This window comes from Macaca nemestrina, chromosome 4 (assembly GCF_043159975.1).
Source record: "Macaca nemestrina isolate mMacNem1 chromosome 4, mMacNem.hap1, whole genome shotgun sequence".
Classification (NCBI taxonomy): Eukaryota; Metazoa; Chordata; class Mammalia; order Primates; family Cercopithecidae; genus Macaca; species Macaca nemestrina.
Window position 1 is genome coordinate 185,219,478 of NC_092128.1, and position 20,943 is coordinate 185,240,420.

Here is a 20,943-nt window from a genome sequence, read left to right on the forward strand (position 1 = left end):
AATGGCAGACAGTGGCACATGGCAGGCAGCTGGCCCTGCCCAGGAGCGCGGGCCTGACCTGGTCCAACTCTGGGGCCTGAGACCTCTTTGCCACCCGCCGCCCCCTCCACCACCCTGCATCTCACCCTCTCCTCTGATCCTCACAGCAACTTTGCTAGCTAATGGGGTGGACAGAGCTTCACCTCACTATTGTGCCTGTGAGGAAACGGAGGCTGCATGTTTGCCCATGACCACAGGAGGCAGGAGGGTGGAAGCAAGGCCAGTCCTGCACAATGACGATCTACTCTAGGTTTTCCCAAGCGGGGCCAGGAGCCCAGTGCTGTGTTAGCAAACGGGATCTCAAAAAACACAACAAAACGCGGCATCCTGGTGTGTCGCCCTCGTAAATTCCTGTGTTGTAAAGACTCTCCCTGTGGATAAGTTCAAGCCTCAGCAGTTTAACAGGCGGTTTGTGGAATTCCTAATTTGCAGCACTGGTTCTGCCCAGGCTGGTCGCCAAGCCCCTGATGCCTGGGGCTGTCTTACCTCTGAATGGCCCACATCTGACTTCTCTCCTGGGTACAGCAGAGAATTCAACTGAGACAGCAGGAAGCATAGCACATGGACTGCTCTCCTGCGATCCTACCATTATTAAAGCAGGGGGCATTGGAAGCCAAGAACTCCTGGGTTTCCATGATGATCAGCTAGCTGCACTGTGGCTAGTTGCACCGTGGCTAGTGGCACTGTGGCTAGCAGCACCGTGTCTAGCTGCACTGTGGCTAGCGGCATTGTGACTAGCTGCACTGTGGCTAGCTGCACTGTGGGTAGCTGCACCGTGGCTAGTGGCACTGTGGCTAGCTGCACCGTGGCTAGCTGCACTGTGGCTAGCGGCATTGTGACTAGCTGCACTGTGGCTAGCTGCACTGTGGGTAGCTGCACCGTGGCTAGTGGCACCGTGGCTAGCTGCATCTTGGCTAGCTGTACCGTGGCCTGCAGTGTGGGCATGAGGCTCACACTGCCGGTGGCCATCTGTTCTGCTTCTACACTGTTGTCCGTGTCCCCTGCAGGTGTCAGCGCATCTGAAGCTTCAGGAGAAGGATGAAGGCAGAAGGGAGATGGTAAGTGGGTTGTTCGGGGCCCACAAGTGGTCCAGAAAGTGCAAGAAGTGCATGTGGACAGTGTGCCTGCCGGGGCATTTTGGCACTGGCTTTTCTTTGTTGATTTGTTTTTGCCTTGCCTTCCATATGTGGGACAGGTGACATTTCAGGGAATGCTATGGCCTGTGGCAGCCAGAGGCCAAAAGAGGCAGATCTGGTGCACACGTTCATGGCTTTGATTCTCAGATGCAGGAGTCAGAATGTAACGTGAGGGACAACAACCTTGGCACTCATGGGGCCAGAAGATGCCAGCTTCAGGGTTAGACTAAGAGTGCTGCCCCTTTTAGTGTTTAATATGATCGATATTAGATTTTTTTATAAGACAGTAACAATGAAGATGGTTAGTCATTCGTTTAAAAATAACCACTCTCCACCCACCTACACTTGCAAGAAGAAATTTAGTTCTTACGTGTTATTAACCAGCCTCTTAAAAAAGAAAATAAATATGTTTCCAGGATGGTGAAGGCTTTCTAATCCCTTTAGCCATTTTTTTTTTTTTTTTTTTTTTTTGGCTTCCTAAACCCAGGGAGCAGGGACAGGTGCAGGTGGGCAGAGCCAGGGGGAGCAGTAGAAAGCTACATGGAGGAAGGAGCAACCTAGACTCACACACCCTCCACAGGAGAGCCACTATCCTGCTCTCCACTGTGGCGAGTGCTGGTGGGATTTTCAGCGTGAGATGGAATTTGGGGAAACCCCCCTTCTATAAGATTATCTTTCTCTCCTAACACCCTTAAAGGACCACAGTCCGGCAGCTGAGAGTGGGGTTTGCTGGGTTAGTGCCAATGGCTCGACATGGCCCTTTGTGTTCTGGTATAAAATGCAGTGATTGATGGGATAGAATCAAACATGCTGAGAAACAGTCACAGCAATTCTATTTCCAGCCTTTCCCTGTCTCCTGTCATCTGTAATAGCTAATATTAAGTAAATGTAAACCACTTTGGTATGGAAAAAAGAGCTGGATAACCTTAATGCTCCTCCTCCCCCAGCAACTGTGCCCTTCGAAACTCAGGATTCAGCCCATGTCATCAGGGCTTGGGGGTGAGATGCCCGGTGCAGGTAGAAAGAGCCCAGTGTCTGAGAGAAGGAAAACAATTCTTTGTTGCTACAGAAAACATTTTGTGTGGAATTCTTTTATTCTGCTATTGAGAAGAAAATGGATGAACAGAGCCCAAAAGAGAGAAAATGTGGAAATTACAGGTGTTCCTGGCCCTTCATGGGGGCAGAAGACCCAGCCTTGTGAGTTTATTTTCTAGGCTGAAAAGCGAGAGCCCTCTCTGGACAGTGTTTTCTAAACAGTGTAACATAGACACACCCCCCCACACACACACACCACCTCCCACGCCTGAGTGTTACTTATACCAAGTTATGGAAGATGAGTGTTATGGCCTGAATCCCCCCAAAAAGATGATACATTAAAGCCTACACCCCAGAAACCCAGAATTGGCTGTATTTGAAGATCGGGTCTTTACAGAGGTAATGAAGTTAAAACGGGGTCATATGGGTGGGCCTCAGTCCAGTCTGACTGTGTCCTTGTAAGAAGAGGAGAAGAGAACCCAGACACACACCAAGGGATGACCCCGTGAGGACACAGGGAGGAGGTGGCATCTGCCAGCCCAGGAGAGGGGCCTCAGGAACCAGCCCTGCTGCCCTCAATCTCAGACTTTGGCCTCCAGAATTGAGACAGGAATTTCTGTTGTGGAAGCTGCCCGGTGTGGGAGATTTCGTTACAGCAGCTCATGCTGACTGAGACGGCAGTGAACGTTAACAAATGAAAGCCTTAGTTCCAGGCACACAGAAGAACACGGAGAAAAGCAGGAGTCACAGTTGAGTCTTGGCGGTCTCCCATGGGAGATGAACACAAATCAACAGAACAGGGCCCTGGGCTTGAGCCAGGGCGACCTCCACTCTCCCTGTCTGAGGTCAGCTTTGCCACCCCCCAGTCCTGGGCCCTCCTTGCCATCAGCTGCAGGACAAGAGGAGAGGCCGGCAAGAGTGTGCAGCACCCCACGAAGCAGAGGCTTTTCCATCCGGAGACTCAAGAAGCTGCTCCTCCCGAAGCCTGGAGGACAGCAGTGCCCCTGGGACCGCCTGTTGGGGCCCTCCTTCCCACCCCCCAGCCTCCCTGCTTTCACAGGGTGTCGGAAGCACAATCCAATCTCTTTGCCTCGGATAGCCCTCCATCAAGGTCCCGAAGACCCTTCCAGACGCTGGCCTGCAAGCTGAGGGGCGGCTGTGGGGGCTCCAAGGAGAGACGGCGAAAGTGGTCACTGATGCTCAGTGTGGAGGAGGAGCCAAGAGCTCTGGAGGGGGAGGTGCTGGAGAGAGGGAATTCTGTCTCGCTGACCCAAACCAAAGGCCCAAGGACAGAGCAGACGGTGGAGAGGGTCTCCGGGAACACCAGAGGCAGGGGGAGCAGACGCAGGAGGCAGAGGGTGGGGAGACTTGCTAACACGGAGAGGCCCTGGGGTGAAGCGGAGCTGAGCACACAGGGGAGCCCTCCGCCCTGGCCTCCTGGAACCCACCGGATGGCCTTGGGCCGCTGCCTGCCGTGCCCCGAGCCGATCTTCGCCTATAACGTAGGGACAGGAAACCAGGCCTCACCTGCCTTTTGGGGCAGTGCAACCTGAATTGAATGGATTCTTTAAGGTCAATGAGCTCGATGGAGCCCATGTGATCCATATGGGAGGAGCTGTGGGATTGCTTCCTTGCAGCATAAGGTGACAGCCACCAGCCTCTTCTGGCATAGCTGGCAAAAGTCGCCCTCCCCGAGGGCTGGGTGCACAGTGAGTGCTGCTCAGCAGGCTCCATGCCAAGGACACAGCAAGCCAGGCCCTTGGACTGCCAGAGCCGGAAGACCCAGAACAAGCCGGCATCTCGGTGGAGAATGGAGGCGCCTCCCTGGAGTAGCTACACGAGGCCCAAAGGCAGATGGCACCCATAGGCGTGTGTCCTCGTGGTGCCTGGGCCCTGCCTAAGACACGGCCCGGACAAGAGCCTCCAGCTATTTTCAACTGGGTTTACAAGGGCAAAAATATCAACTCACATGGCTGAATCATCCCTGAGGAGTGAGCCCCTGGTGCCGTTCTCAGATTCCTCTTCGGCTGGATAGAACAACACAGAGAGCCCTCCCCGCAGGACCTGGAGGCCACACTGCATCCTGCACATGCTTCTCACCAGCAGACCCAGCTGTTCCTCAGCCATGGTGCAGGTGCCTCCCTGACGGGCCCACCATGGTGCAGGTACACACCTCCCTGACGGGCCCACCATCAGGATTGCTTCAGAACACGGCAGCAACTTCATGCTTCACTCACTTCCCTCCAACCCCCAGTGTGCACCTAGGTCGACGTTCTCTGTGTCTCATGGAAACAAAATGGAATGGAATGTTCTAGAAGGTCGTGGAATTTTGCTGTGTTGTTCACGGCCTTCCTTGATCCTCAGCAAAGCCGCCTCAATCCCCCAGAGCCCTCCAGCAAGGCCACTTCCTCAGGAGTGAGGTCTCCAGGAGCAGCCTGGGCTGCCGAGACCCTCCCTGGAGCGCCCACTGGGAAACCCCAGCAGGGCTGGAGCTACAAGCAGCCTTGCAATTTTTTTTGTCGGTTTGTTACGGAAAAACGTATAAATGACTGAGATCATTGTTAGTTCTTTCTGACTAGTCTTTAAAACAGAGCCCATCTGGGTGGCATCACTCCTGAGAGGACACTGGAGAAAGTGGGGCGGGCCCAGCTCATGGGCAGGGGTGCGGAGGGAAAGGCACCCATGGCAGCCGCCGCTTCCAGCATCCCCTCCGTGAGGGTGGAGAGAGAGAAGACGTGCCGCATGTGTGGGGCCCCCACAGTGAGCCTGGAAGCACCAGAGCCATTCAGTCGGCCGGCAGCGTCGCCCAGTGGTTCCAGAAGACCTGGAGACCTCGTCCGGGAAGACCAGCCGTCGATGCCGGCCGGGAAGAGGGCCCTGCCCACCTTGCACGCCCCCCACACACCAGCCTTTTCCAGACAGCCTCCCAGAAGCCGTTTCTGGGTTGGCGGCCCTCAGAGCCAGGCATCCAGGGGAGGCACCAGGGCTGGGGTGAGGGCATCAGCAAGGAAGTTCAGGACAGGACTGGAGCCCAGGTCAGCTGACCCTGTACTGCCACCTGCCCCGGCCTGTCCAGCAGCCATGCCCTGGTTCTTTCTGTCACCAAAGCTGCACTTTGTACTGACCGTGCATAAATAATTCAAAAGCTCAGAGTGGAAATTTTCTTCCTTGTGAGTTCTTCCTCCCTTCGGATGACTTCATCTCCCTAGAGGAGCTGCCGGAGTAGGGTCCGCTTGCTATGGCCGCCAGGGGCTGGCCACCATAGGGCTGCCCTGGCGGGGTGCGGACAATGGCTGGGTGAATGCTGGAGGGAGCTGCAGGCAGGCTGTCCCCAGGGTAGAGAGGCAGGGATGGCAGTGGCTGACCCAGGGCCTGCTTCTGAGACGATGCCGGGGCTGAAAGCAACACCAAACCGGCACAGAAATCTGCTGACCTTTGTGTTCCCTGGGTCGATACAGGATCAATAATCTGGAGCAGACAGGGAGGGCTCCGTGCACAGTGCCCTGCTTATGTCTTGGCGTGCAGCCTGCTTCCCGGAGCCCACGCCGTGGTGTGGCTACCGTAGGTCATAACTGCTTTGAGGGGCATTGCAGATCTGTGTTGTTGCCTTCCCAGCACCTCAGAGACCTTGTTTTCAAGTCAAACCTATTTACAAGAACAAAAGTGACTCTGTCCCCCTTCCCGAGAGCCCTGGCATGTGTGACTGTGTTCCTGCCCTTAACGCCTACCTCAGCGATGACGGGAGTGCTGGGAACAGCCCCTGCGGACTTCACACTGCCCCCCGTGGACTCCACCCTGCCCCACTGTGGACTCCACGCTGCCCCCCCCGCCGCGCACTCCACGTTGGCCCCCCAACGGACTCCATGCTGCCCCCCGCGGACTCCATGCTGCCCCCCGCACTCTGCATTCACTCTTTCAAGTAACCGTCACAGCAACCCTCCCCTTCGTTCTGGGCAGAAACCACCAGAAATTGTGCGTCCTCTCATGTGTCCATTCATCAGCCACTGACTGGACACCTCCTCCGTATGGGGCACTGGGCTAGGCTTAGCAGTGAGGAACGTGCCCTGGGCACCTGCCAGAGTGCCAGAGGCCATATGACTGATGAGGACGCAGGCTCTTGTGTCTGACCCCAGCACTGTTGCACAGCCTCTGGGCAGTGCAGAGCCTCTGGGCAGTCTCTGTCCCTCATCAGGACTGCTGATGTGGAAATGGCACCTGCCCCACTTGGCACTGGGCAGCCTGGGGTGGGCTCGACTTCCGCGGCCTCCATGTGGACCGGGCACCGTGTGTCCAGCAGGCTGAGGGCGGCCGTCAGGTCTTCCCGCGTGGGCCGTGGAGGTGGTGAGCTTTGGCGGGCAGCTCCCAATGTCTCTGGTTCTGTTGCCCCAGGTCAAGGAGATACTGACAGCGCTGGGCTTGCTGTCTTGTGCCAACACGCGGACCGGGAGCCTGTCAGGTGGTCAGCGCAAGCGCTTGGCCATCGCGCTGGAGCTGGTGAACAACCCTCCAGTCATGTTCTTCGATGAGCCCACCAGGTAAGTCAGGAGCATCTGGGCTGATGTCCAGGGGCAGGAACAATCCCCTCTATTCAGCAGTTCTTCCAGGTGACCCTGACATCCTGATGTAGCCTCAGAGGGGGTGAGCTCACCCAGCGGTTCCTCCTTCCATCTGGGAACACTGGGTAGAAGAGCTGACTTACACCCCCTCCCTCCCTCCCTCCCTCAGAGACACCCCTGTGCTCGGGCCTGCACGGCATGTGTTGACCCTGGGGGTATGGCTTTGGGAGGAACTTCACAACTGTCCAGGCAGGACAGAGGTCGGGGGGGGTCCCCCGTCATCGGGGCAGCGGGGAACATCCTTTCACGATGCATGTCTTTTCTGTGACACCAAGTTCCTCATGGCTCAGCCACTCTGAAGGCCAAGGTCATGGGATGCCCTGGGAAACGGTCTGTCCTCAGGTGTGTTCTGGAAATGCCCTGCAGTTTAGCACATCAGAGGCTCAGAGATGCCTGCAGGACAGAATCCTGCCTCGGTTGCTCGCCAGCTCTCCATACCCACGGGCGCTCTGACCCCTGTCCTGGGTGATGCCCTTTACGTTTGGGGCTCCGCTGTGGAATTGCTGCTCTGGAGTTCTGGCTCTGGTGCCCCCGGCCATAGGCTGAGCTCGCCTGACTCCTGCATGTGTCCTGTTCAGTTGTCCCGGGGAGGATGGGCAGCCAGGAATGAGGCTGCTCCTGAAATGACTTAAGCCAGACTTTCCATTGTCTCATTTCTGCCACTCACTCACCTCTCCAAAGTCCGGCTAGATTTGACAGCAACGTGACAGTGACCTTCTGGGGGTCGGGAGGGGAGGCTCACCTGTTTCTTCTCTTGGGCCTGCACAGCAGCAGCCCACGGTGTCTGTCAGATACTTCAGGAAAACAGACCACAGTGAACCCTTGAATAGCATCTTGCAAGCTGAATGCCCTGAATGCTCTGAGACGGGCGGGCTCGGGGACTGCCCAGCACACACTGTCCCCTGGGCCTGTCACTTCAGAGTTGAGGGGATGGGAGCAGGAGTAGATGTGAGCAGCCAGGAAAGGAGAAGAGAGAAGGGAGGTCCCCCCAAGGACCCTTCTGTACAGTGAATTACCTGCCAGAGTAAAGCCCACCTGGGCTGCACCAAGGCTGCCTTCTATGGGGTGACACCCCCATCGCCAGCCCCATAGATGGGAGGTGGGGAGTGGGGGGTGGTGACTGTGGAGCACTAGACCACCTGAGGCACAGCTGCCTTCCTGGACAGTTGTGAAGTCCCCTCTGCCCAGATGAGTGGGGATCCCCCAACCTCTGTCCTGCCTGGACAGTTGTGAAGTCCCCTCTGCCCAGATGATTGGGGAATCCCCCCACCTCTGTCGTGCCTGGACAGTTGTGAAATTCTCCTGATCCCCAGATGAGTGGGCCCCCCCACCTCTGTCCTGCCTGGACAGTTGTGAAGTCCCCCTCTGCCCAGATGAGTGGGGACCCCCCAAACCTCTGTCCTGCTTGGACAGTTGTGAAGTCCCCCCACCGTCTAGATGAGTGGGGACCCCCACCTCTCTTCTGCCTGGACAGTTGTGAAGTCCCCACCCCCACCCAGATGAGTGGGGACCCCCCCAGTCCTAAACTCTGGCAGGAAGGCTCACTGGGGTCCCTCCATTCTTGCCAGGAATAAAATATGACATGCAAAGCCCCACTGGGTGCCCCGACACTAAGCAGCAAAAAACAAACAGCAAGAGCTGCCCCGGCCTGGGACAGGGCAGCTGCAGCTACAGGCCCCTGATGCCAAGTCCTCTGGGACAGGAGCTCCCTGGGCCCCTGGGACCTGGAGCAGTGCTTGTTCCTGCCGCCCATGGACATCTCACGATGCCCCTTGCCTTGCAGCGGCCTGGACAGCGCCTCCTGCTTCCAGGTGGTCTCGCTGATGAAAGGGCTCGCTCAAGGGGGGCGCTCCATCATCTGCACCATCCACCAGCCCAGCGCCAAACTCTTCGAGCTGTTCGACCAGGTACGCGGGCCCCGGGCCCTCCCCACCAGATCACCGCTGCACTCAGGTCAGCCCGAATGACAGCAAACCCTGGGTACCCTCGGCCTTCTGTTAGCTCGTGGGGCGTCTTCATTTTTGAGAGCGTTTAAGTGCCAGGTTTTGTGAGACTTGTGGAACCACATGCAGCGAAGGGCGTGGGGAGTGGAAGTTGCTGAGCAGGGTCCTCTCTCGGTCCTGGTGGTCGGTCATGGGATCCTGGGTGTCACCGTGTCACCGGCATTGTAGAACTTCATCACCTCCCCTGTTAAAAAGCGGGGAGGGGGGAGATCGAGATCATCCTGGCTAACACGGTGAAACCCCGTCTCTACTAAAAAATACAAAAAAACTAGCCGGGCAAGGTGGCGGGCGCCTGTAGTCCCAGCTACTCAGGAGGCTGAGGCAGGAGATGGTGTAAACCTGGGAGGTGGAGCTTGCAGTGAGCTGAGATCCAGCCACCGCACTCCAGCCTGGGAGACAGAGCGAGACTCCGTCTCAAAAAAAAAAAAAAAAAAAGGGTGGGGGGGACACTTGTTTTCCAGAATTAATAACGGGTTACAGCATTTGCACAGTATCATTGGGTTTATAAATCTCAGGTTTTGGCCAGGCATGGTGGCTCTTCCCTGTAGTCCCCGCACTTTGGGAGGCTGAGGTAGGCGGATCACTTGAGCTCAGGAGTTGAAGAACAGCCTGAGCAACATGGTAAAACCCTGTCTCTACAAAAGAAAAAAAAAGTACAAAAATTATCCAGGTGTGGTGGCATATTCCTACAGTCCCAGCTACTCGGGAGGCTGATGTGGGAGGATCACCCGAGCCCAGGAGGTGGAGGTTGCACTGAGCCAAGATCGTGCCACTGCACTCCAGCCTGGGCAACAGAGCAAGACCCTGTATCAAAAACAAAACAAAATAAAACAACATCAACAAAAAAACAACTTAAGTTTTGATATTAGTCTGAGCAAAAATAGTCACAAAGGGATAAAATGTGTATAGCTCCAAAATTTTTTCTGAGCAGGGGGTTAGCATGAAAAATAAAAAGCAAGCAATATAATCAGATCATCCCTGGCCGTCGATATTCTTCCCTGGCTTTTCACGCACGGCTTTCCCTTCACATGTTAATAGGACCCTTGGGGGTGATGCAAAGCTCTCAGGAGAGGAAGTGGCTGAGCATTGGGCTGACCGATTGAGTGGCTGATTGACTGATTGAGAGCTCCGGTTGCTTTCCGTGGAAGGCAGGGCTTGATCCCTTTCTCTCCTTCCTTTTTTCCAGCTTTACGTCCTGAGTCAAGGACAATGTGTGTACCGGGGAAAAGTCTGCAATCTTGTGCCATATTTGAGGGATTTGGGTCTGAACTGCCCAACCTACCACAACCCAGCAGATTTTGGTAAGCGGAGCCCTGAGCAGCTTGGGGGACAGAAAGGGGATTTTCCTCCTCTGTAGGTTTCACTTTTAGTAAAAAGTGCAGATGCCCCCAACTCAGAAACCACTTGACTATTCCACAAATGGCTCAAGTGTCATCCAGTGATAAAACTGTTAAAGAACAAATAAAAAAAAAAGGTGCCCTTTCCTCTAGACTCTAGGTAAAACCATCTGGCCAGCCCATCTCTGCCTCTCTCCTCTCTCTGTGTCCTAATCGCCTCCTCTCCTGAGGACAGCAGTCATTGGATTCAGGGCCTGCCCTAAGTCCAGGATGATTCATCTCAAGATCCTAATTACCTCTGCAAAGACCCTTTTTCAAGTAAGGTTGCATGGTGACGGTCCAGGCGGACTTCCCTCCTCCTTCGCCTTCCAGCCATCAGCCTTAATCTGTCATTTTTCTTTAAAATACTTGATTCGTGCAATTCCCAGGACTCGTATTTTCTACCACACTATTTCCCAAATTGTGTTGCATGAGACACTGTTCACGGGAAGCGCCTCTCACTCACAAGGAGTAGGCTGTGATGGAGAGGAGAGAGGGAGAGAGGTGCAGGGGGTGTGGTTTAAGGGGGGACAGGACCTGGGAGGGCTGTGGTTCTGGCTTCACGCTTGCTCACAAGGGAGAGGAACAGATCAGGAACGGGTCAGTAACAGATGCTGCTGAGTGGGGCAGGGAGGAGAGGTGTGAAGCCTGCATGGAGGTGAGAACCTGGAGGGAAGGGCGGGCAGGAAGGAGAGGAAACACAGCACATGGGGATGTGGAGAGATCCTGGAGAGATGAGGGTGTTCTGGGGATTCCATTTCCTCAGTGTCGTCTGACCAGAGAGTGGGAGATGGGGGGGAGTGTGGCCCACTGTAGCGGGTGTGGGTGACCAGAGGGGTCTGGAAACGTTGCCTGGCAGTGCTGTGGGCTCATTTAGAACCCTTGAGGATGACTTTCTGGTAGGGCCAATGTGTCCTGGTCTGTGGCTTGATCTAGGGGGTGTGGTGGCCCCCGTACCAGCTGGGAGGAAGCAAGTAGCTGGCTCTGCCAGAGGGAAATGCGGAAAAGGGAAGGGCGTTGAGGAGCTTTGGGCCTTAGCAAGAACGTTACTGGAGTGGGAGGCGAGGAGTCGCACAGGAGGACACGGAGGCAGGAGAGGGCAGAGGGGTTGGGAGAAAGCAGAGGTAGGCAGAGGGCAGGAGGCCAGTCTCCGCGGGAGTGTGGAAGGAGTTGCAGGCTGCAGAGGAAGTCGAGGTGGAGGCAGACCTTAGGGGAGCAAGTCCGCAGGCAGAGCGGGGAGGTGACGATTGGGATGTGGGAGGAAGGAGCAGGTGGGGAGAGCCTGTGCGGGAGACACTCACCAGGATCTGAGAGGTGCAGGTGGAGAGTCCTAGGACCTCCAAGTCCCCAGGGTGCCAGCCGCTCGTACGGCGATGGGCATGTCCTTCTCTGCCATCTTGTAGAACTGCTGTGGCTCTCATCACACCCTGCCAAACCACAGGCTCCTCAAGGAGGTGTCCCTCAAGGAGGAGCCCTTCATTCTGCTCCCCTCCCCAGCTCCACCTTGGAGGCTGGCCCAGAGCAGGCATTCAGTAAGTACCGGCTGGATGAGCAGTCGGTAGATGCAGGAGCTCATTACTTCTCAGACCACCGACAGCACAGTGTGTGTTTGCGTTTCCAGTCTCCTGACGTGATAAAGGGCCTTGCTGGGGGGTTTGAGAGCCGCACGCTTGTTGATAAATGACTTTGACATCATGCCATTAGCACCACCAGGCAGCATCTATGGAATCACTTTAAAACATTCCCACTTGAATAACGACTTTCGCATCTGGGTGATTGGGCCGTCCTTCCTGGAACCTGGGCTGACCCTGCGTCTGTGTCTCCTGCAGTCATGGAGGTTGCATCCGGCGAGTACGGCGATCAGAACAGTCGCCTAGTGAGAGCGGTTCGGGAGGGCATGTGTGACTCCGACCACAAGAGAGACCTCGGGGGTGATGCCGAGGTGAACCCTTTTCTTTGGCACCGGCCCTCTGAAGAGGTAAAGCAGACAAAACGATTAAAGGGGTTGAGAAAGGTAATGCAAATCCTGAAGCCCCCTGGGGAAGGCTGCATGTGGCACTGTGCACCGCTGCATGAGAGCTCTTTCCGAGCAAGAAGGAGCAGCGGCTCTGACTGGCTTTCACCCGTTGCCCTCTTGCGTGTGTCCTCAGGACTCCTCGTCCATGGAAGGCTGCCATAGCTTCTCTGCCAGCTGCCTCACGCAGTTCTGCATCCTCTTCAAGAGGACCTTCCTCAGCATCATGAGGGACTCGGTAAGGCTGCCCCAATCTTCTCCCAGGGCTAGGGAAGTCGTGTGTCATTTTCTCATAGACTCATCCTGATGGAACGTGTTTGTTCATTCTCACATTGCTGTAAAGAAATGTCTGAGGCCGGGTGTACTGGCTTACGCCTGTAGCCCCAGCACTTTGGAAGGTCAAGGCAGGCGGATCACTTGGGGCCAGGAGTTCAGACCAGCCTGGCCAACGTGGGGAAACCCCATCTCTACTAAAAATACAAAAACTAGCTGGGCCTGGTAGCGCATGCCTGTAATCCCTGCTACTCAGGAGGCTGAGGCAGAAGAACTGCCTGAACCCAGGGAGCAAAGGTTGCAGTGAACCAAGAACGCGCCACTGCACTCCAGCCTGGGTGACAGAGCCAGACTCCCATCTGAAAGGAAGGGAGGGAAGGAGGGAGGAAGGGAGGAAGGGAGGAAGGGAGGAAGGGAGGGAGAAAGGAAGGCAGGCAGGCAGGAAGGAAGGAACGCAGGCAGGTCTGAGCCTGGGGAATTTATAAAGAAAAGAGGTTTAATTGGCTCATTGTTCTGCAGGCTGTATAGGAAGCATAGCCCGGGAGGCCTCAGGAAACTTTCAATCATGGTGGAAGGCAGGGGAGGGGCAGGCATTCCCCTGGGAAGGGGAATGGAGCACTACACACTTTTAAACATCCAGATCTCACAATAATTCACCCACTGTCACAAGCACAGAACCAAAGAATTCCACCCCCGTGATCCAATCAGGCCCCATCTCCAACATTGGGGATTACAATTTGACATGAGATTTGGGTGGGGACACAGACCCAAACCATACCACTAAACTTTCAAATTACTTTTCTTCCATTTGCAATAGTCAGCGTTCACTGTAATGCTGCAGTAACAAACACCCCCATAATGTACGTGTCTCCCTCCACTGATATTTGTGTCCTGCTTGTGTTAGGGGTGGCAACAGTGGGTTGTGTCATGGCTCTATCCCATAAGTCTTCTCATCCTGTGACAGCTCCTGTCTGGACATGCCTTTCTGCAACATGTCAAAGGAAAAGTGCAAGAGAGAAACCAAATGACAGCCCTTAAAACTTCCAGTTGGAAGTGGCAAATTGTCACTTGCACTCACATGCCATTGGCCTAAACAAGTCACATGGCCAAGCCTGAAACCAGGGCTGTAGGCAAGTCCATTTCTCCTTCAGGAAAGCACTGTGAATTATGAGGATTGGGGTGGGGGGCTGGACAATTCCTTATAGGGAAGGAGGTGATGAATACGCGGGAACCATAGTTCCACCAGAGAAGTGGACAATCTGGCCACCTGCTTAGGAGCGGCTGAATACCTGGCATGGCTTCTGGGACCTAATTTGAAAGACAGAGGGGCTCACCGCAGCCCACGCCAGAGTTCTTGGAGCCTCTGATATGGCCACTTTTCCCTCACCATTGTTTTTACCTTTCCTCTCTTCTGAGGGTAGACTTCATTTGTTCTCCATTTTTAAATCTTTAACAAAGGATAGTAATTATGTCTGTTTTAACACAGCAAAAGCCTGACATGTGTGCATATGTGTGTGTGTGTGTGTGTGTGTGTATGTGAGTTGCTTTAGGGTTTGGCTTGTTTTTCTGGAGGAGAAGAGAGGATAAAGTCTAAGAACTGCTGTCACAGAGTTCGGGGGCCCATGCTTCCAAAGGCCGCAGCTGGGTTGTTCTCTGGGCTGAGGACAGCTTTGCACATGCACCGGGTAAGACGCGGGTCTGCCCCCAGGTCCTGACGCACCTGCGCATCACCTCGCACATTGGGATCGGCCTCCTCATCGGCCTGCTGTACTTGGGGATCGGGAACGAAGCCAAGAAGGTCTTGAGCAACTCCGGCTTCCTCTTCTTCTCCATGCTGTTCCTCATGTTCGCGGCCCTCATGCCCACTGTTCTGACATGTGAGTGACAGACCACAGACCCTTTCTTCCTTATTTTCAATTCCTACCCAAGCATGGGGGGCCTGAGGTCATGCCTTGACCAACGGATGAGTTTTCTAAACACAATGTTTTTGTTTTTTAAAATATCATCTTCTTTGTTGACAGATGCAAGTTGTATTGTATTTGCTGTTAGATAAGAAAATACAATACTTAAGCCAAAGGAGTGAATCCTGAATGGAAGACTTTTAAGCATGGGGGAAGGCTGATGGGAGGGGGATTTCTCAAAGATTCACTGATTAGGAGCCCCCCAAGTCTACTACTTAAGCATTACCTAGTTCAATTGTTAAGATAGCTCTGCACAGCCCACTTCAGGAGCAGAGAAGCTCTCTTAGATGGATCTCCACACAATTCCAGTTTGTTCACAAGGAGGCTGCCCTTGGTCACTTTGGGCGACAGTGAACATAGCTGCTGCTTCTCCTGAACTTCAGCATAAACAGCCCCTCCCTAGGTACCTCCTCCCCAAGCCGCCCCTGATTTCCAAGAGCAGCTCGCAGCCTTGCTCACGGGAAGGGACCACGCTGATGCGGAGTTTCAGAAGAGGCCGACTCAGGAAGAGTAAGGCCAGGCACGAATCCTTGCATTCATCACTAAGATGATGCTTTGTGTTCACAGACACGCTCCCCACCCGGATTCTCCACCCGATGACTCTTCAGGTTATCCACATGGGTGGCGAGTTTTCCAGGCTAGCAAAACACGTCCTCTGCTTGTTCAGTCTCTCAGTGCCCTAGGCCAGAGCTGGGTTACGAGCCGCTCAGCTCAAGATCGCCGGTTGGGATGTTAAACAGACTCGCTGTGCATGGTCGCTGACCCTTCTTTTTTGCTTTTCTATCTCCTAGTTCCCCTGGAGATGGGAGTCTTTCTTCGGGAACACCTGAACTACTGGTACAGCCTGAAGGCCTACTACCTAGCCAAGACCATGGCGGACGTGCCCTTTCAGGTGTGTTAGCCAGGGCAGGGGCTGGAATAGGAAACGGGGGCAAGAGTTCTCCTGTACACCCTTTATATTGAGTAAGAGGGCCTGCCAGGGATGCAGGGTGGCGTGGCCCGACGTCGGGAGCTCTGGTGGGGGCTCTGGCAGGAGCTGTGGGGAGTGGGGAAGGACCTGACGTCGGGAGCTCTGGTGGGAGCTACAGGGAAGTGCGGGCTGCCCAGGAGCTTTGCTGTTGGCCTGCGGTAGTGAGAAGCGGCTGAGCCCGAGGCTGATGGGCACTTGTTTCCAGATCATGTTCCCAGTGGCCTACTGCAGCATCGTGTACTGGATGACATCGCAGCCGTCCGACGCCGTGCGCTTCGTGCTGTTTGCCGCGCTGGGCACCATGACCTCGCTGGTGGCACAGTCCCTGGGCCTGCTGATCGGAGCCGCCTCCACGTCCCTGCAGGTGCCAGCCCAGGAGGCGCTGAGTGAGGGCATGAGGGCTGGGCTTCCCTGCACCATCTTGGCCTGAGCTAGGGGGCTTTGCCACCCCTCCCCCTACTTCTGCCCTGACCCTCCTAGATGGGGTCGTTTCCACAGGAAGGGCCCGCATTGTCGGGGGTCAGGATCGGCTGGCTTCCACAGTGCGCAGAGCGGGCAGCCTCACGTGTGCTGACTGCGTGCTGGGCGCCCTTCCCAGCCTTTCCCAAATCTGAGCTGTAGCCCCAAGCACAGCCACGCTTAGGTGCTGTGCTGGCCCCATTTTACACAGGGGGGGCCCTGAGGCCCAGAAGGCAAAGTGATTTGTCAGCTGTCTCAGGAGGCAAGCTCTCAACACCTACACATAGCTGCCTCTGCAGGGACCCTCGGCCTCTCCATGGGCCCCTTCCTTCTCCCATCGCCCACCCTGTCCCCCGACCTGCCACCCATGTGCACCTGCAGGTTCTCTACCTCTGTGGCTTCGGGACACTTGGCCTGAGCCTGTCCTTCTGGACAAAAGCACTGCTCTCGAGGCCCCCAGGGTCCCATGCTGGGTGCAGTGTATTCCCGGGTCACCTCCAGTCCACCACGAGCTGGCTGCCTGGCCCCCAGGGCCCGGGTGCCCTCACCCTAGATGAGGATAGTCACGGAGCCCGGCTCACAAGGTTGCCATGGACCAAAGATGACACGGCAGGAAGGTGCTGGGCCCACACCAGCTGCAGCAACCCATGTCCCCCAAGGCCAGCCCCAGCGCACCTGCTCAGCCACCCCCAGGCCTCCTGCCTAGGGCGCTCAGGTTCTGCAGGGGTCACTAATCAGGGCAGGACTGGGATGCCCGTCTGCACGGTTACACATGGCACACATGCACACAGACATGACACACTACACACACCACACCACACACTACACACACAGTACACACCACACAATACAAACACACCACATTACATACTGCAGACACACCACACTACACACTACATACTACATACTACACACCACGCACTACGCACACATCACACTGCACACTGCAGACACACCACACTACACACTGCAGACACACCACACTACACACACCACACTACACACCACACACACTACACACCACGCACTACACACACATCACACTACACACTGCAGACACACCACACTACACACTACACACAAATACTACATACACACACCACAGAGTACATACCACATACCACACCCCACACACACACCACACACTACACACCACACTACACACTACATACTACATACTACACACCACACACTACACACACATCACACTGCACACTGCAGACACACCACACTACGCACCACACACAAATACTACATACACACATCACAGAGTCCATACCACGTACCACACCACACACACACACTACACACTACACACCACACCACACACTACAGACACCACACACCACACAGCAGACACTGCACACACCACACACACTCCACACAACCTCCTACCCCCCATACACTCACAGCGCCCTGGTTGGACCTGTGCTCACTGTGAACCCTGAGTCACGGCAGTTTGTTCCGTCTCTGGGCTGCTCTCCCGGAGGGGCCGACAGGCAGGCATCCATCCTGCCTATGGAGGCTGCAGTCCTTCCACTGGGCCCCGACCGCGGGGGTGCCCGCCACACATCTGCCACGGGCCAGGCACTGGCCTTAGCCCCCCAGGAACAGCTGTGGAGGAGCAGGCAGCAGCCAGTTGAGGAGAGTGTGTCCCCATCTGTCTGGCCTGGGCACATCCACTGGGTCCCAGCTCATCCTGGGCTGTAGGAGGCTCTGGGGCTGCCACGTCACAGCAGGGCAGCTGGGGGATCCTCAGAGATGGTGACCCCACACCTCGGGGATGCTGCACCTTCTGCCCCATTAAGGACCCTCATTACCATGCCCAGAAGGTGCCCTGGCCCTGCCCCGGGGGAAGCTGGGGTGGGCGAGCCTCCTCTGCAGGGGGCCATGCTACAGGTTCTGCTACATCTGTCCCATGTGCCCCCAACTCCAGGTGGCCACCTTCGTGGGCCCGGTGACAGCCATCCCAGTGCTCCTGTTCTCGGGGTTCTTCGTCAGCTTCGACACCATCCCCACGTACCTGCAGTGGATGTCCTACATCTCCTATGTCAGGTAGCGGGCGCAGGGCACACATGGCGTGGGGACCGAGGGTGACGAGGGAAGAACTTCCTCCAATGGCGTGAGGGGCTCACAAAAGCCACTCTGGGCTGCCGGCCGAGTGCAGATCACACATCTGAGGATCCATGCCTTCCATCTTCCTGCTAGTTCCACCTGCTCCTCGCCAACACACACACACACTAAACAAGGAGGCCACACAAACCAGCGCTTCGCACCCCAAGGGCCATGGCAGGCCCAAGTGTTCTGGATGTTTCCAAGAGCTGCCTTTGGTGGAAGCGCTTCCATTTTTTAGAAACGTTCTTCCTCCCCGAAGTGAACAGTGCTCCTAACAAGTGCTGATTGTAAAACCTTTATAAGAAATCTGGTGGGGGCTGGGTGTGGTGGCTCATGTCTGTAATCCCAGCACTTTGGGAGGCCGAGGCAGTCAGATAGCTTGAGGTCAGGAGTTCGAGACCAGCCTGGCCAACATGGCAAAACCCTGTCTCCACTAAAAACCCAAAACAATTAACTAGGCATGGTGGCACGCAACTGTAATTCCAGCTACTCCAGAGGCTGAGGCGGAAGAATCTCTTGAACCTGGGAGGCAGAGATTGCAGTGAGCTGGCATTGTGCCATTGCACCTAGGTGACAGAGCAAGACAAAGAAAGAGAAAGAAAGAAAGAAAGAGAAAAGAAAGAGAGAAAAGAAAAGAAAGAAAGAAAAGGAGGGAGGAAGGAAGGAGGGAGGGAGGGAGGGAAGAAAGGAAGGAAGGAAGGAAGGAAAGAAAGGAAGGAAGCAAGCAAGGAAGGAAGGAAGGAAATCTGGTGGGAAACAAGTCATTTTTAAACAACTTTTTAAACATCCTAATATCTTGGAACAAGAATGCCCAGTGCCTCGGGTCCTTAGCTACAGGGTTTCGTGCCCTCTGCAGAGCGGGGTGTTGGCACACTGGCCCCACCAGGGGCAGCACCCATCTTCCGAGCTGCAGAAGTTCCACGTGACACAAAGATCCAAAGTTTGGAACAAGCTCTTCTTTTCTAGAATGTCAGTTCAGACTCAGGTATATTGTTCAAGAAAACAGAATGAAAACAAAGCCCTTGTACAGAGTTTCAACAATCTGTGTGTGCTCCAACACCACGAAATCAGAAACCGACGTCTTTCTTCTGAAAATGAGTGCTTTTGTCCTGACAGGGCGGGGCTGGAGCAGAGGGAGAGAGGGGGCAGGAATGTTTCATATAAATGTTCTCAAGTCCTTGCAAGTTGGCCAGCCCATGATTCCCTCCAACCAATAGAAAGCACGTAACCTCGGAAGTGAACAAAAGATTTCTCAGCACATTTCACCAGTGAATGAATATGTACTGTTCATTCAACTTGGTTTTTTGCTCGGGGCCCTGGAAGAAACAAAACTGGAAGAAAAACAGAGTGGAGCTGTTGCCCGTGTTTATCTTAAGAAGATGGTGGGCGGTGAGGAAGTATTCTGGGGAAGGCAGCCCTTTGGGAAGGGAGGACAGCCAGGCTGGGAATCGCAGGGAGGGTGAACAACATCGACCTTCAGCCAACGGCGTGGTTGGCTGGGAGAGCGTCCTCCCTCATGCCCGGCCTTTCCTCTTAGGTATGGGTTCGAAGGGGTCATCCTCTCCATCTATGGCTTAGACCGAGAAGATCTGCACTGTGACATCGACGAGACGTGCCACTTCCAGAAGTCGGAGGCCATCCTGCGGGAGCTGGACGTGGAAAACGCCAAGCTGTACCTGGACTTCATCGTACTTGGGATTTTCTTCATCTCCCTGCGCCTCATTGCCTATTTTGTCCTCAGGTACAAAATCCGGGCAGAAAGGTAAAACACCCGAATGCCAGGAAAGAGGAAGATTAGACACTGTGGCCGAGGGCACGTCTAGAATCGAGGAGGCAAGCCTGTGCCCGACCGATGATGCAGAGACTCTTCTGATCCAACCCCTAGAACCGCGTTGGGTTTGTGGGTGTCTCGTGTGCAGCTGCTCCGCCCAGCTGGGTTGGGTTCTCTCCATTCCCCTTTCTAGCTTTAACTAGGAAGATGTAGGAAGGTCGGTGGTTTTTTTTTTTTTTTACATACAGAATTTTAAATACCACAACTGGGGCAGAATTTAAAACTGCAACACAGCTGGTGACGAGAGGCTTCCTCAGTCCAGTTGCTCCTTAGTACCAGGCACCGTGGGTCCTGGATGGGGAACCGCAGGCAACCTCTCGGCTGATGGCTGCACAGTCAGACGTCTCGGGGCAGAGGGGCCGAGCACGGAGCGATTCCATTTTTTGACTGTTGTTTTTCATAGTTTCATCTTTCTAAGGTGTGTCTCTTTTCCAATGAGAACTCATTTTTGCAAGCCAAAAGTTGATCAATTGCGTTCATTTGAAGAAACTGTACCTTTTTAGTACTTGCTGAAGAATGATTCGGGGTAAATCACGTACTTTGTTTAGAGAGGCAAGGGGTTTAACCGAATCACGTAGCTGGTCTCATACGCAGACAGCACTGGTGAAGTATTGAATGCAGGTTCCAGGTGGAGGGAAGACGTGGACACCCTCTCCACTGAACCATGCAGAAATTTTTAAAAGCTATACAAAACATTGTAAGAAGACATTGGCCAACTCTTTCAAAGTCTTTTATTTTCCACGTGCTTCTTATTTTAAGCAAAATATATTGTTTGTTTCTTCCTAACTTTCTGACTACCTTAATTTTGCCTAGGTTGATTTAAACAAACAAACAGCATCCCTTTCCTTCTATATCATCTCAGCTACCTCCACTGAACCTGAAAGAGCAGGGCTTAGGGAAATTCAGGCATGACCTTTGAGGGTTGTCTCTGCAGGAGCAGCCAGCAGAGAAAGATGGGCTAACTGTGCAAGAGGGGAGGAGGCCAACAAGATGGCATCAGAATCCAAGGGCTTAGGGCAAAGTCAGTAGACTTCAGTGTGTGGAGGCATTTGAAACTTGATCAAACAACGCATTTCGAGCGGTGGGGGATTTCATCTCTGGTTTTTGTGATCTCA

At 54.7% G+C, this 20,943-nt stretch overlaps 1 protein-coding gene across 2 annotated transcripts in view; it reads left to right on the plus strand.

Moving 5' to 3' along the window:
- LOC105472590 (ATP binding cassette subfamily G member 1) overlaps positions 1 to 20,614 on the plus strand; it is a 76,366-nt gene extending 55,752 nt beyond the window's left edge. Inside the window, exons 5-15 of one of the 2 annotated variants that reach the window (XM_011725970.3) lie at positions 1,047 to 1,097; positions 6,600 to 6,745; positions 8,610 to 8,733; positions 10,016 to 10,130; positions 12,035 to 12,219; positions 12,356 to 12,457; positions 14,201 to 14,369; positions 15,245 to 15,345; positions 15,629 to 15,787; positions 17,819 to 17,937; positions 19,535 to 20,614. In XM_011725970.3, the coding sequence (XP_011724272.1) occupies positions 1,047 to 1,097; positions 6,600 to 6,745; positions 8,610 to 8,733; positions 10,016 to 10,130; positions 12,035 to 12,219; positions 12,356 to 12,457; positions 14,201 to 14,369; positions 15,245 to 15,345; positions 15,629 to 15,787; positions 17,819 to 17,937; positions 19,535 to 19,763 (1,500 nt within the window). In that variant the 3' untranslated portion in view covers positions 19,764 to 20,614. The remainder of the gene's footprint in view (positions 1 to 1,046; positions 1,098 to 6,599; positions 6,746 to 8,609; positions 8,734 to 10,015; positions 10,131 to 12,034; positions 12,220 to 12,355; positions 12,458 to 14,200; positions 14,370 to 15,244; positions 15,346 to 15,628; positions 15,788 to 17,818; positions 17,938 to 19,534) is intronic. The other variant, XM_011725971.3, reaches the window with a different exon arrangement.
- The last annotated feature ends 329 nt before the right edge of the window (positions 20,615 to 20,943 follow it).